We start from the raw sequence: 15,933 nt of genomic DNA, 5'->3' as shown, positions 1-15,933 counted from the left end.
ACCTAAATTTGCGGTGCAGTTCAAAGCGCTGAAGTGTGAATGTAGCCTTAATGTTGAGGTAAAAATAGTCTGTGCAAGGAAGCATGTAACTATGTGATGTATCAATGGCGTAAACAAAATTATATTTTATTATTTTATATGTGAACTAACTAAAAATATGCAATCTCTCTACTAGTATTTATATTAGTATTTTAATTATTTTAATACAGGATTTCTATAGTGCCAAGAGTTTACGCAGTGCTTTACAATACGAGAGCAGACAGTACAATTACAATACAGTTCAATACAGGAGGAATCAGAGTACGCTGTTCATTAGAGCTTACAATCTTAGATGGAGGGTCAAGAGATACAAAAAGTAATAACTGTGGAGGGAGAGGGGCTGATGGAGAAAAAAAATGTACAGTTGTTAGGTGGCACCAGGATAGGCCTCTCTGAAGAGATGAGTTTTCATGGACCATCTAAAAGTGGACAGAGTAAATCCTTATAAGAGAAAGGACCCAATCTTCAATGTAAAAACCATAAACAATAGCAGGATATAATTGAAAGATATGCAGGTAAAACCAAAGATTGTTCAAATCCTATATCTCTATAAATTTTTTATTACTGGTCTTATAGCAAAAATGAAAAGACTATACATTTAAAAACATTTAAAAAACATTCAAATATGTGAATTGCGAAAGTATTAGGCCCCCTTGAACTTTGCGACCTTTTGCCACATTTCAGGCTTCAAACATAAAGATATAAAACTGTAATTTTTTGTGAAGAATCAAAAACAAGTGGGACACAATCATGAAGTGGAAAGAAATTTATTGGATATTTCAAACTTTTTGAACAAATAAAAAACTGAAATATTGGGCGTGCAAAATTATTCAGCCCCCTTAAGTTAATACTTTGTTGTGCCACCTTTTGCTGTGATTACAGCTGTAAGTCGCTTGGGGTATGTCTCTATCATTTTTGCACATCGAGAGACTGAAATTTTTGCCCATTCCTCCTTGCAAAACAGCTCAAGCTAAGTGAGGTTGGATGGAGAGCGTTTGTGAACAGTAGTTTTCAGTTCTTTCCACAGATTCTCGATTGGATTCAGGTCTGGACTTTGACTTGGCCATTCTAACACCTGGATATGTTTATTTGTGAACCATTCCATTGTAGATTTTGCTTTATGTTTTGGATCATTGTCTTGTTGGAAGACAAATCTCCGTCCCAGTCTCAGGTCTTTTGCAAACTCCATCAGGTTTTCTTCTAGAATGGTCCTGTATTTGGCTCCATCCATCTTCCCATCAATTTTAACCATGCTCCCTGTCCCTGCTGAAGAAAAGCAGGCCCAAACCATTATGCTGCCACCACCATGTTTGACAGTGGGGATGGTGTGTTCAGGGTGATGAGCTCTGTTGCTTTTACGCCAAACATAATATTTTGCATTGTTGTCAAAAAGTTTGATTTTGTTTTCATCTGACCAGAGCACCTTCTTCCACATGTTTGGTGTGTCTCCCAGGTGGCTTGTGGCAAACTTTAAACAACACTTTTTATGGATATCTTTAAGAAATGGCTTTCTTCTTGCCACTCTTCTATAAAGGCCAGATTTGTGCATTATACGACTGATTGTTGTCCTATGGACAGAGTCTCCCACCTCAGCTGTAGATCTCTGCAGTTCATCCAGAGTGATCATGGGCCTCTTGGCTGCATCTTTGATCAGTCTTCTCCTTGTATGTGATGAAAGTTTAGAGGGACGACCAGGTCTTCGTAGATTTGCAGTGGTATGATACTCCTTCCATTTCAATATTATCGCTTGCACAGTGCTCCTTGGGATGTTTAAAGCTTGGGAATTTTTTTTGTATCCAAATCCAGCTTTAAACTTCTCCACAACAGTATCTCGGACCTGCCTGGTGTGTTCCTTGTTCTTCATGATGCTCTCTGCGCTTTAAACGGACCTCTGAGACTATCACAGTGCAGGTGCATTTATACGGAGACTTGATTACACACAGGTGGATTCTATTTATCATAATTAGTCATTTAGGTCAACATTGGATCATTCAGAGATCCTCACTGAACTTCTGGAGAGAGTTTGCTGCACTGAAAGTAAAGGGGCTGAATAATTTTGCACGCCCAATTTTTCAGTTTTTTATTTGTTAACAAAGTTTGAAATATCCAATAAATTTCGTTCCACTTCATGACTGTGTCCCACTTGTTGTTGATTCTTCAAAAAAAATTACAGTTTTATATCTTTATGTTTGAAGCCTGAAATGTGGCAAAAGGACGCAAAGTTCAAGGGGGCCGAATACTTTCGCAAGGCACTGTACATTATATGCTGTCCAAGAGTTATTAATTCTGGAATGCTGAAAACTTCTCTAATGTATCAGGATAAAAATTCAAAAAATATATAGGATGTGCTAACTACACACGAGAGGCAGCACCTAGAACTTCCTGAATGGATATGTCCACATCATTCATGTTTAGTATTTTTTATGACTCTTTTTTATTGAATGGCAATTACAATTCAAAGGGCCTGTGATATATGGTTTCTCTTTGTATGTTTTTTAAATTTTTATAATCATATGGTGATTTTATTGTTGTTATAAGATTAGTAACAAGAAATTTACAGAGTTATAGGCTTTGAACAATCTTATTTGGTTTGACCCACATATCTTCAGTTTACCTACTCATGTTTATTATTTGTGTGGATCCCATGGATAAATATGAGTATTATCTCCAATCACAGAGAGTTCACATTATGTTAACATTGTATTGTATATGAAGCTAAAAACATTGTTCCTGTGTCCCTGTCCAGTGATGTATTTTGGTTTTGTGCTGCCATAGAGACCCCTCTATGTAAATGTGCCCCACTCCTTTCTTTTTAAGACCCACCCCTTCATCTATAAACCCCACCCTTTACTCTTTAGGCTCCACCTCTTCCTATTTGAGCGCCACCTCTTCCTCTCTGTACATTAAAAGCAGGGTCTCTGGTGGGCTGAATGGACTCTCAGATGGCTATTTGGGGTCTCTGGTGGCTATGTGGGGTCTCTGGTTGCAAGTGGTGTCTTTGGGAGCTATGTGGCATCTCTGTTGGGCTGTTTGGGATCTTCCGGTAGCTATGTGGGGTCTCTGGTAGCTATGCGCTTCAAGCATGGATAAACCCTGGGTCCTGAGATCTAAGGGGTCACATCCTTAGATCTTAGGATTTCATGCTTGGACTTGTAGTTCTTTACTAGTTGGGGGGGTTTCACACCTTCAGCTCTGAGGAGTTCATGCTGGGGTTTGCAATCCTTCGCTTTTGGCAAGGTTCCAGCATGACACTCTGAGATCTAAGGATGTGACCCCCTTCCCCAAAATTGAAGGACTACAAGTCCCAGCATGGACCCCCTAGATTTAAGGATGTGACTCTCCCCCAAAAGTGAAGGACTACAAGTTCCAGCATAAACCCCTTAGATCTAAGGGTGCAACTCCCTCCAAAATTGAAGGACTACAAGTCCCAACATGAACCTCTGAGATATAAGGATGTAACCCCTAAGATCTCACTGTACTGTACTGGGCACTTTAGAGCCAGAGGCCTATACAAAGAGGAGGGGTTCATGCTGGGACCTGCAGTCCTTCACTAGTTGGGGGGGTGTCACATCCTCAGATTGGAGGGGCTCATGCTGGGACCTCTAGTCCTTAACCTTTGGGGGGGGGTCACATCCCCTAAAAGTGAAGGACTACAAGTCCCAGAATGAACCCCTCCTCTTTGTATGGGCCTCTGGCTCTACAGTGCCCAGCTTCATCTTGACACTGCACACACAGTTCCAATCTGGCACCCGGCCTCACCTCAGAGTTTGGAGAGTTCCCTTCCCTCAGAGGATGCCGGAGAAAAGCATGGATATGGGGGATCTGGGTGGAAATCCCTAGGCGTGGAGCAGCGGTGGAGCCAGCTACAGGTCTTAGCCAGGGATTAATAGGGTTAGTAAAGCAGCACTATCAGTGCCTCTGCGGCGGCCGTTTTTGAGGCATGAGATCGGTGGACCAGTCTACCCCTGTTCCTTGCAGTCCTCGGCAAGAGCACTCCTTGTTAGTGTCCCTTGTACCTGGCCCCTGTAAAATGCCACCAAGGAAAATTATCTTGCACCTGTCTAAAGCTGGCCATACACTAGCAGAAAAATCGTTCAAACTCATTTTCGAAAAACCAACACTCGGCTGTGAGAGCAGACAATTGTGTAATGACCAAATTTCGAATGATAAATCGTTCAATGGACATAAATGAATCAGTTTTTCATTCAGTTTGTCACATATGCCTAGTGCAAACAGTCCGGGCGAGAAACACATTAACCTTTCAATTTATCGTGCGTTCAGCAGAATTTTCCAAACTGTTCCTTCAATTTTTCGGCTCTGAAAAGTTAAAACCGATTTTCTATTTGTGCCCATTAAAAAACCAACGAACGGACCAAATGACAGATTTTCAAACGATTTTTTGGCTAGTGTATGGCCAGCATTAGAGGACATTTACTTCAATGTGGACAGTTTTTTTTTTTACTTTCTTTTATATTTAGGGGACTGAGAGTTAAGGAAAACATCCCCAGTGGACACAGATTGTGAAAAAAACACTGTTTTTAATGATTTTCTACTCTACCCACAGTTTGATATGTACTTTAATTTTTAAATCTGCCAGATGTTTCCTTATGAAGCAATGCTTCACTACCACCACTGTACCCAATAGTGCTTTGTAACAATTACCTGGTCTAAGTCACATAAAACAGGAACCAAAAATGTCTTCAGCATAAGAGATTGTACATATTAGCTTCTATTTATAGACTGGACTTGGGCTGTTAAGAAGAATTGATGCATGAATTGGAAAAAAACTACCCCTTAAGTGCCCCTCCTTCCCCCATCTTGCACTGCAAGGCTTTAATGCTTATTGTTTCTAGGGTGGTTGAAATAATGAAAAATACTGTAGTCACCTTATGCCAAGCTTCAGCAGGGTCCCTACAACAGTCCCCCCTAGCCTCCTTTCTAAGTAATGGTCACACACTCGCCCCTACCGTGTACAATGCAAGGTTAATAGCCCTTTTTACACGCTAAGAGTGACCACTCACAGACTGGAGCTTAAGGAAGAAATGCACCAAAGAGGGTAATAGGGTAAGTAATCCTGCCTGTTCAAATACTCCATACACATAACAATCATTTAGCCATTGTGGTGCAGAAGGGCCTGCTGCAAGGGTAGATTCTTTCTAATTCCTGGAGTTGGGCTTCATAGTCCTCTTTCAGAAAGGGGTTTGTAATAACTCTAAAACATTGAGTAAATTGGATTTCTTTTTCTCAGCCTTATTTTGTACCAAGTATTTCCTATATGTATATGTTTGCTACATCTTTTGTACATTGTTGCTCAGTTGATCATACACGAGTACTCCGAGTCCTTATATCTTCTGCCCCTACGCGTATGTAGAAATACACACTGTGGTGACGTACCAGTACAAGTAGATCCTATTTGAATTTGTTTGTATACATTTGAGCTATCTATGTATTCTTACTTTTTGTACTAATATATTATTTTTGCAAGTAAATTGTCTGGTGGGTGTACTTATTCGGTTTTATAATAAAAAATAATGAGGTTGCCTAGGGTGATTGTAAACCACTATTTTTCTTTAGTATAATGCTATAAATCTGTTTGTTGTGTGAAGTGCATATTCAGTTATCATGATCAATGTAGACCTATTCAATTCATTGAAAAAAATAACTTGATATTATTAAAAAAAAAAAATGCTGCCCAAGGACTAGCCAAAGGCCAGTAACATCCCTAGTGATGAATTTATTTGAGTGTTTGAACTGGCCAAGTGTCTTTTATTCCCCTGCAGATGAACCAGATATGGTTGAGCAAATAAAAATATAAAAGAAGCCATGGTTCAAAAGTGCCATTACTTCAAGCAAAGTTTAACCAGTACCGGACCACCCACCGCATATATACTGTGGCAGGGCAGCCCTCCTGCATGAACCAACGTAGGGCTATGTCAGTCACACGCTGGCAGCTAGAGGGCAAGTGCGTGCCACCGGCGGCATGCTCCAGCCCCCACTCGGCAGCGGGGACTCAGATGCACAGTTCAGGTGACTCTGATTGCCGCCTGACACCTGCGATCACTCGCCGCTGAGAGAGAAGAACGGTCAGCCATTGTAAACACAGCTGACCGTTCTTCTCTCTGGAATGATCACAGAGCGCCTGTGATCCTTCTATGTAGGAACACAGGTCTCTATCATCATTCATTCAGCCCCGCCCCCCCACTGTTAGAATCACTCCCCTAGGCTCACATTTAACCCATTGATCACCCATAGTGTTAACCCTTTCCCTGCCAGTGTCATTATTACAGTAACAGTGCATATTTTTAGCACTGATTACTGTAGTAATGTCACTGGTCCCCTCCCCCAAAAGTGTCAAAAATGTCAGTTAGGGGTCCGATCAGTCCGCCGCAATGTTGCAGTCCCACACAAAATTGCAGAACGCCGCCATTACTAGTAAAAAAAACAATAAAAATGACATAAATCTTTCCCGTAGTTAGTAGACTTTTGCGCAAACCAATCAAAATTATTGCGCTTATTGCGATTTGTTTTACCAAAAATATGTAGCAGAAAACAAATTGGCCTAAAATGTTAAAAAATTTAGATTTTTCAATTTTTTAAGGGAATGTTATATAGCAGAATGTGAAAAATATTGTTTTTTTTTTTTCAGAATGGTCGCTCTTTTTTTGTTTATAGCGCAAAAAATAAAAATCGCACAGGTGATCAAATACCATCAAAATAAAGCTCTATTTCTGGGAAAAAAGGACATCAATTTTATTTGGGTACAGCGTTGCACGACCGCACAATTGTCCATTAAACTAACGCAGTGCCAAATCGCAAAAAAATGGCCTGGTCATTAAGGAGGAAAATCTTCCGGTCCAGAAGTGGTTTTAAGATGTCTTTCGTGGAAATGATATATGCATATACATTTTTAGATTGCATGTATGAATCATCTAGACTTCACAGCGCAAGATAATCTGCTGAGCAAAAATTACTAGAAATGTTCAGAAGCCCTATAAAGAATCTCCCATTGCTTGGAGCTGCCTTGAAAACCCAAAGCCTGTCAATGGGTTTTCAAGGCCCAGCCTTGTTGGACTAGGGGAAGCTGATATCCAAGTGATGTTAGCATCTCAGTTGTCCCATAACACTGTTAAACTAATGGATGCTCAAAGCAGTAAAACCCTCATCAATGAAGGGTCCTTGTATATAGCTTTGCCAATTTCTTTATAAAAGATGGAAAATCTATTTAATGTATATCAGATATTAGTGCTCCTTTTCACCTGCAATCCCCACACACAGAATTATAGATGATGGTAATGTGATGATGGATACTGCTGGGAAAATATACAATTTTGTTGTGGGTAAAACAAACGTGGTTCTTTACTGTTGGTGCCCTTGCCCTATATTTCATACACCAAATTTGGGATACCGGTGGAATGCAGGGGAAAGGCAGTAGAAATGCTCATTACTGGGTCCCCTAGGTATGTAAGTAGTTGTGGACTGCAATCAGTAAATAAATGAGATGCCATGGGGTAATTGATCTTCTTTATTTTATATCCTATTTCACATTGTCTATTAAATAGAAAAGAAAATCAGTCTCATTTCCTTTTACATACAGTAAAAAAATATTAAACAAAAATGTAATATTTTCATATGAATAAACATAGGTCCTCTATGATTACAGACTTTTTTAGGAATTTTCCTGGAAATGTCTTTTAGCTTAGTAATATTGTTTTTCACAGTTCTACCAAATTTTTTTGCTATAAAGTATATATAAAGCACTAACTTTTTTTTTTTTTTTTTTTTGGATAAAGGAATGAATAAAACACCTGTCAATTACATTGGTGTCCATTGAGGAGATTCCAATCACTTCCTATCCCATAGACACATCAGGAATTGTGAAGAAATATCTCCAAAGTAAGGTATATCTTCTCTGACATAGTGGTTACTGCAATAAGCATTTTCATTCTAAGACTCCCCCTCTATTCCTAGTCCAGCAACAACTCAAAATTTTGGATTTTGCCATAGTTTCAGTTCTGGTCATAATGGTCACCAGACTAAACAGAGAGGGTGTATTTCTCTAGCCAAGACACAGAGAGCAATTTCAATCTGACACGGTTGCTAATTCTTCCCCACTCTATCCAAAACACACAAAAAAGATCTGGGATTTAGATACACTTTAAATGTATGCTTGAAAAGTCCTATTACAGCCTGGTTTCCAATATGATGTTCCCCACCAGCTTTTCTTCATCAGGAGAGTTTTGTTTAATCAATGATGCCACATCTAGAATGGTTGTGTTGGGATCCAGTAGTTTGACAACAGGAACATTTACTTCTTTCTCTTCAAAGATACGATTCTGTAATGTCATTGCCAACATGGAGTCAATCCCCAATGAATTCAGAAGGCTGCTCATTGTGATGTCACTTATTGTGACACTTGTGAGTTCACTTACTAAAGACAAAACGTAATCCTCTGATTTTTGTTTTATAACTTTGGATTGCTTTGTTTGGTTTTTGTCATCCAAATTGTTGACATATTCCATAACCAAACTGGAGAATCGCCTCTTCATAGCTGGAATGCGTGAAGCCAAACTGTCATACATCAATTTAAAATCAAACTTGACTATTGCCTGTTGACAATTGTCTATAAGGAGGCTTCTCTTCAGGTATTTATGAATTTCCGGTACAGTTAATAGAAGTAGTCCTTTTGCTTGCAAAATGTTATGAACCTGTGTTCGATCAAGTAACAGCCCGGTATTCAGAGCTCCCCAATTAATTGATTGGGCAGGAAGGCCAAGATTTCTTCTGTATTGGCAGAAGATGTCCAAGAAAGAGTTGGCAGCAGCATAATTAGCTTGTCCAGAGTTTCCAACAAATGATGCAACAGATGAATAACAAACAAAATATTCCAGTTTTTGATTTAATGTGGCAAGATGAAGATTGACAGCTCCATCGACTTTTGGGCTCAGGACCTTCTCAAAGAGTGACAAATTTAACATTTCTAAGATGCTGTCATGCAGGACAACGGCACTGTGAAAGACACCTTTGACTGGAATATTTGGAAAAATCTTTTGTATTGAATCAGTTGCTTTTTTCACGTCAGCATACTGGCTTATATTACATTGTAGAGTTATTATCTTAGTGTTCTCATTTTCACTTCTTGCTTTGGCTATTTGTTGTTCCATTTCATTGTTTGGGTTTCTTCTTGAGAGAATAACAATGTGACCACCTCCATTGTGTAGAATAAATTTCACTGTTTCAAATCCCAACCCAGTCAGGCCACCTGCCACAATGTAAACAGCATTGTGCTTAAAAAGAACTGCATCAGAGATAGACATTGGTATCTTTCTAATTGTGTTATTGTCTAACTCAATGAGTGGTAAAGATTGTGCTTTAAAATAACTAGACACTGGATGGCTCAAATTGGAAGTACTGTTGGAAGCCTGAATTATAGATTTAGGTAAGATGAGGTGAATATCTGAAGACAGTGACCGAAGCCATTTGTAAATGTCTTTGGCAAACTCTTGCAAGTATGCTCTTTGGAAAACAGTTGCAAGGTCAAGTATGTGTATGTGAATGTTTTGTCTGCAGTTACTTGCTAAACTGTGGAAATAGGTAGAATGTTTTTGGTCACAAATGATTACCACATCTTTAAGAATTGAAAGCTGGGCAAGGTCTTCTCCTGATATTATTTCTGATGTAGGAAGTATAATCATGGCACTGCACTGCTTGCCATTAGCTGTAATTCCTGGAGATATTGTTGTTTCCCAGCCTCTTTGTTTTGCTGCCTTTGATAAAAGTGTACTCAAAACAGACTTTTCTTCTGTTGTTACAATTGTGAGTTTAGGTTTATTTTTTGCACGTGGTAGTCTCTTATGTAATATTTCCCAAGCCAAGACAAACAGAGAAACAAAAGGTGCATCTCTTAGCATTGGAAACTTCTTAGTTAAACAGCAAACCTTCTCTGGAATCCTCACTTTGGAATTTGCAACTGTTGGATAACACGAAGCAACTCTATCCCCAACCTGAATTTTCTGCACATCTCTTCCTATGGCTGTTACAGTTCCTGCTAAATCTAGAGCAATTAGCTTATGTTTATCAAAAACCACACCATTCCAGTACAATGTGTTTCCATATTGCCAGCTAGAAAGACTAACAGGAAAATAGTCTTCAGTGTGGGCACCTATTTTGTCAATTCTTATCTCTATATCTTTACCTGCAAGCTTATTGATTCTAGAATTATTTGGTTCAGCAGAAAGGTCAGCTATAGTGTGAATATCTGAAGTGCACAAAGTAAAATTATCAGACTTCTCCAAGGGTGCTGATAGTTGTCTACTGGCTTCAGTGTCTGTATTTATAATTTCACCTGTGTAAATACAGCCTTCTTTTATCCATATTTCTGGGTGGTCATTTGGTTTGTAATGAAGGAGAACTTGAGCAAGTGCTGCCACATCTTGAGGACTTGAAGAGTCAATATCGATTAGCTGAAAGGCAATGTTGTGCACTTCAGTTATACAAGCTCGTGTCATCCCAACAAAAACAAAACCAGGATTAATGTGATCTACAGTATTTTCTGTTGTTCTGAATGTGACTGTCTTGATAGATGCTTCAGAGCCTTTCTGTCTTACTGCCAAAATCAGTTTTCGGTAGACCTCACAACATTTTGCTAGGTATTGTGTTGAATTGTTTGGAATTGTATCACTGAGTCTATGGATCCCCCACATAAACACAACATCTTTACATTCACTGCTGAGGAGTTCGTGAAATTGGATGTCTGAATCCCAGCTGCTAAAGTTAATGTAGCTCACTCCCTCATGTATGTATGCAGATAATTGCTGACTTACTCCAGAATTATCTGCATAAACCAGCAAGCTTGGCTTCTCATTTGATTCACTCTTCAAGCTTGGTATTTTTGTCCAATTAATTTGAAAAAAGTCATTAGTTTGTGTTCTTGCTGCATGTTTCATGTAGGCCATCCTGGCACTTTTTATTTCTGCTAACACCAAACCATTGTTATCAGAAAAACATCCACAGACTTCAGCATAACTTTCAGTGATTCTTATTGTTTTTATGTAGATCACCATTTCCTCCTGAAGAGGTTGGAAAATTGTTAAATTTCCTATGGAAGATGGAAAGATCGCTGCAGCTTCTTTTATTTTAGAACCAACCACACAAACAACCATTTGAAGGAAATAGTCCAAAATCACTGGGTGTATGTGGTATTCATACATTGTTTCTTTGACTTCTCCCATTTTAATCTTAGCAATCCCTTCATTCAGCTCTTCCCCATAGTGAACATCACACAGTTGTTTGTAGATCTTCCCATAGTCAAATCCAAAAGTAGCTAGTAATTCATAGACATCTTCCTTTTTGAAAACAGTTTGACATCTCTTGACAATATGCTGAATGTAAATTTTTTTGTCTCCGTCTGTTCTACTGTTATGTTTTTGCACATGCCCAGTTGCATAGACATGAGATGTCAGAATTTCATAATGAATTACTTCGTCTTGTTGGTGTATCTTGACATTTAGGTCCTGAGATTCTTTTTGAAGAATACAGGGATTCAAAAATTTTGCACTGATTTCCAGGGAGTGCAAGGGCACCCTGGGCTTTAAGCTTATAACTGTAGCTGCCAATGCAAGTTCTACAAAGAATGCACCAGGAACAAGGGTGGACTCTAAATTTTTGTGCTCATAGACATATGGTGTCAGTGATTTTGACAGAGTGCATTTAAACTTGGTGAAATCTGCACTCACACTGTGCACCAGTGGATGAATGAGAGAGCCTGCAGTTTGGTTGCCTTGCCTAATTTCATCAAAACGGATATCTTGCTTGTTGTGCTCAAACTGGTATCTTGGAATGCAAGATGGAGAGGATTTGTATTCAGAAAAAATATTGTTCCAATTAGGATTATAACCCTTTTTGAAAAGAGCACTCAGCAATGAAAAAAGAGTTTCATGCTCATTTTTCGGATGTGCTGCAGGCATAACAAATGTCTTTGATCCAAGGATGTCAACAATGTTTTTTTGGAGTGCTCTGCGTGGTCCAATTTCTATAAAAACAATGTGTTCTTTTTCATTTGCAGAAGCTTTTATAGCTTGTTCGAACTCAACTGGATCACGAATATTTTTGGCCCAGTATTCTCCAGTTGTAAAATCTCCTTTTGTTGCTAGCTTACCAGTTACTGTTGAAATCAACTCACAATTCTTACTCACATTATTTGCATGTAAGTTCGATAAAATGTATTTTATGTCATCCAGTATTGGGTCCATCAAGTGGCTGTGGTATGCAGCTGGGACATCTAGAACATGGAGAAATATATTCCCTTTCTTGTAGTGTTGAGATAAGTGATCACTGATCTGCTGTATAGCTTTTCCATCTCCAGAAAGTGTACATGATGAGGGACTGTTATATGCAGCAATGCATGCTTTTCCATTGCTTGACAAGACTATATTTGATATTTCTTTTATTGGTACATTTCCAACCACAAGCATTTTCCCTCCAGTGACTGTACACTGCAATTTGCTCCTGTGATAAATAACTTTAACAGCATCTTCAAGCGAAAGAAGACCAGAACAATATGCGGCAGCAACTTCACCTACTGAATGTCCCACAACACAGTCTGGATTTACCCCCCAGTGTCTTAGAAGATCCACCAGTGACACCTGGATGGTAAAGAGCAACAACTGTGCAACATCTGGACTGGAAAAGTCATCATATTCATTCTCTAGCAATTGTACAACAGAAAGGGAAGTGTAAACTTGAATCATCTTGTCTACCTCTAAACATTTAGCTTTAAACACTTCCTCATTTTCTAGCAATACCTTGCACATTCCTTTGGAAAGGACTCCATTCCCACAAAACACAAACACAATGTGAGGGATTTTTGTGGCTGGGGGTGTCTCTGTATTTACAGACTGAAGTTGTTGTTGCAGATTAGGCAAAGAAGAGGCCAGAAATGCTGCTCTGTGTTTGAAATTAAGATGACTTCTTCTGCAGGCAGCAGTGTACACCAGGTTTTCCAGAGATAATGATGATGGTATTTTGCTTAGCTCTTGCTTTGTGTCTTCAATGCTGAGCTGAAGTGATTTGCTGGAGCATGCTGAGAGAACAAATATTTCAGAAGGTCTTTTGGAGAGATGTTTGGAGTTTTTCTCTTTGTATTGTTTAATGACAACATGAGAATTAGTTCCCCCAAAGCCAAAGCAATTAATGCCAGCCATTCTTCCAAATTTTACATCTTCATGCCAATTTTCAGGAGCTGTTGGAACAACTAGTTTTGATTCTTCAATTTGCTTAATACCAAGTTCTTTTGAATAATGTAAAGATGGAGGAATCACTTCATGACGCATCATTAGTAGAACCTTTATCAATCCAGCCATTCCGGCAGCTGATTCCGTGTGTCCAATATTTCCTTTAACGGATCCAATCTTCAAAGCTTTCATTCCACTTGGACGTTTTTTCCCAATGATGTTTCCTATACTGGTGACTTCTATCGGGTCCCCAACAGGTGTTCCAGTGCCATGAGCCTCAACATACTGTAAAGAACATGGATCTATAGCTGTGTAGATACGCTTTAATAGTTTCTCCTGCTGGTCTTGAGATGGTTTGGTAATTGGTGTTACTGACCGCCCATCCTGGTTAACTGAACATGCACATATGACTCCCCAGATTTTGCTGTAATCTTCTTTAGCCTGTAAAACAGAAACAAATATGAATATGTAAAAATAAAGTGGAAATGAAGTAAAGTAGAAGAGTGGGTGCCCAGTAAAAGCCAAATTATGTGTATAAGGACTTTATATGTATCGTGACATAATGTAAGGATTTCCTGTGCACCTCAGATTTTTTGCTAGACATAAAGTATAATTCAACTTTTTTGATTTGAAGTGGTCTTATTTTAGCACATTACAGTGCTGGTTTCTAAAAGTTTTCTTATAGTCTACCATGGAGGAGTCTTAAGAAAGTTGGTTTAGAAGTATTAACCTGATCAAGATAATGTTTTTTTATTAGCCCATTTAAATATTAAGTCCACTCAAATTGTGTATTGTAAATATTTGATGGACTTTAGATTAGCCTCGATCATTTTGTAAGTCTTGTGGAGTTTAACATACATTTTAGGGTCATCAATAATATCTTAAACTGTTAGGCAAGACTTACAAAAGAATGCTTAAACTAATTTCTAGACAAGAGAAACAAACTGGGGGGACAAACTGGTCGGTTCTCCGCTGCTGGATGGCCTAGGATCCTCCATATCAGTGCTGCCACTGACAAAGAGACTCCTCACATGGACATAGCCCACTGGACACCCTCTGGACACCTCCTGGACACCGCTGTGACTCACTGACTTTGATGACTCTGACGAGCCTTTATACCTACTGTTTATAGTAAGTGTTTTTATCTCCTTGAGGCAATAGAGCACCTGTAGCTACTGCACTGAAAAGCGCCTTCTTGTGGTTCCTTTTTGTTAAAACTAATTTCTGAGTGCTATAAATTAGCAAATAAACAAAGCAGCACAGCATTTTATTTTATATATAAGTATTGCTGGACTTTTTGTATAACTTTTTTTTTCGAACATGGCTTGACTACATAGCATTGTAATTCTAGGTTAATACCTCAACATGTAAGTAAATATCAGAATAATGAGCGAATATGATAATGCATGCAATATTATGCTCAGAAAAATCTGTGAAAGATAAATCATGACAGTGCATGATATGTTTCCCCTGTTGTCTGTCTCTGTTGGCTGCAAAAGTATCCTTTTGCAAAGATATGAATCATTCTCTTGCTTGCCTTCTTTTTCTTCTTAAAGGCTAAGTATACCTTTTCCAAAGAATAGCCCATATGCAGTCAAGGGGCCCTAGTGGATAATAAAAACTGTGCAACTTTGTAAAATGTTAAATAATATTATTGCCATACCTGTAGGTCATTTGGTGGCCTGAAAACTTTCAGTTAGCAAACCTATTGTCTGGCCTTGTAGCTAGGATATGAAAACCATTGGATGCTCACTCCCAGCATTGCAGCAGTGAAAACCAACAGTTTTCACATCCTAACAACAAGTCAGACATTCCTAGATATCAATGAGGTTTAAAAAATGAGGGAAGAACCATCCAAACCTTTCAGCAAAGAGCAAACAAGAACAGATCTAACATCAGATGTGGACACAGCTTGTTAAAGGGTAAGTTTGGGGTATAAAAAAAACACAAATACACATACTCACCTCTGGTGCAGCATTGGTGTGATACTGCAGCTGTCCCACGTTGGCTCTAAGGCCTGAGAACTGATCAATCACATGACCGCTGATCAGTCAGTGCACGATCTGCTTGAAGCAGAGAGCAGCAACTGGCACTTATCTTGCATACTAATTCAGTCCAGCACACAGTCTTTTTTCATCTTAAAGCGTAACTAAGCCTGTTCATTTTAACTGCTTCCAATAACTGTCAAGGTGCTTGTGATCTCCACTAGACTGTCAAATCATTAAATGGCTCATGTCATGACTGATCACATGTGCAGCACCATGGCAACTGCACATCAAACAGAAGCTAAGATGGAAGCTTCATTGGCTGTAAAGGTAACAAATATTCATTTACTTTTGTTATAGTAAACAGTCTTTTACAGCTTTTGTTTTAACACTCATTTATTATACATTGGATTTTTCTTTTAAAAAGTTGTAGTTTTATAAAATTTGTATCTCATACCATACCATATACCACTATTTAGAAAAAAAATGCTTTTTTGTTTTTTTTTTTCTTGTACCACACATACATACTTTTTCATTTTGATTTTAATAAACATAGCATGACATTTCGCTCACCCTATTAGGATTTTATAGTATATATTGGCTATATGAAAATAAAAATATACACACACTTACGCTGGTAAAGTGTGTTTATATTATGTTGGATTTTCATACAGCCGTGG

General features: G+C 38.6%; 1 protein-coding gene across 1 annotated transcript in view; it reads right to left on the bottom strand.

Annotated features, from left to right (window-relative positions):
* Nucleotides 1–7,997: 7,997 nt before the first annotated feature.
* LOC309555685 (mycocerosic acid synthase-like) overlaps nucleotides 7,998–15,933 on the bottom strand; it is a gene marked incomplete at its 5' end in the record, with an annotated part of 31,724 nt that continues 23,788 nt past the window's right edge. Inside the window, one exon of the mRNA XM_082257725.1 lies at nucleotides 7,998–13,709. Within this exon, the coding sequence (XP_082113851.1) occupies nucleotides 8,220–13,709 (5,490 nt within the window). The 3' untranslated portion in view covers nucleotides 7,998–8,219. The remainder of the gene's footprint in view (nucleotides 13,710–15,933) is intronic.

This window comes from Pelophylax lessonae (genome assembly GCF_965119305.1).
Source record: "Pelophylax lessonae genome assembly, chromosome: 5".
In the NCBI taxonomy this organism is placed as follows: domain Eukaryota; kingdom Metazoa; phylum Chordata; class Amphibia; order Anura; family Ranidae; genus Pelophylax; species Pelophylax lessonae.
This window is presented reverse-complemented; position numbering and strand designations above follow the sequence as displayed.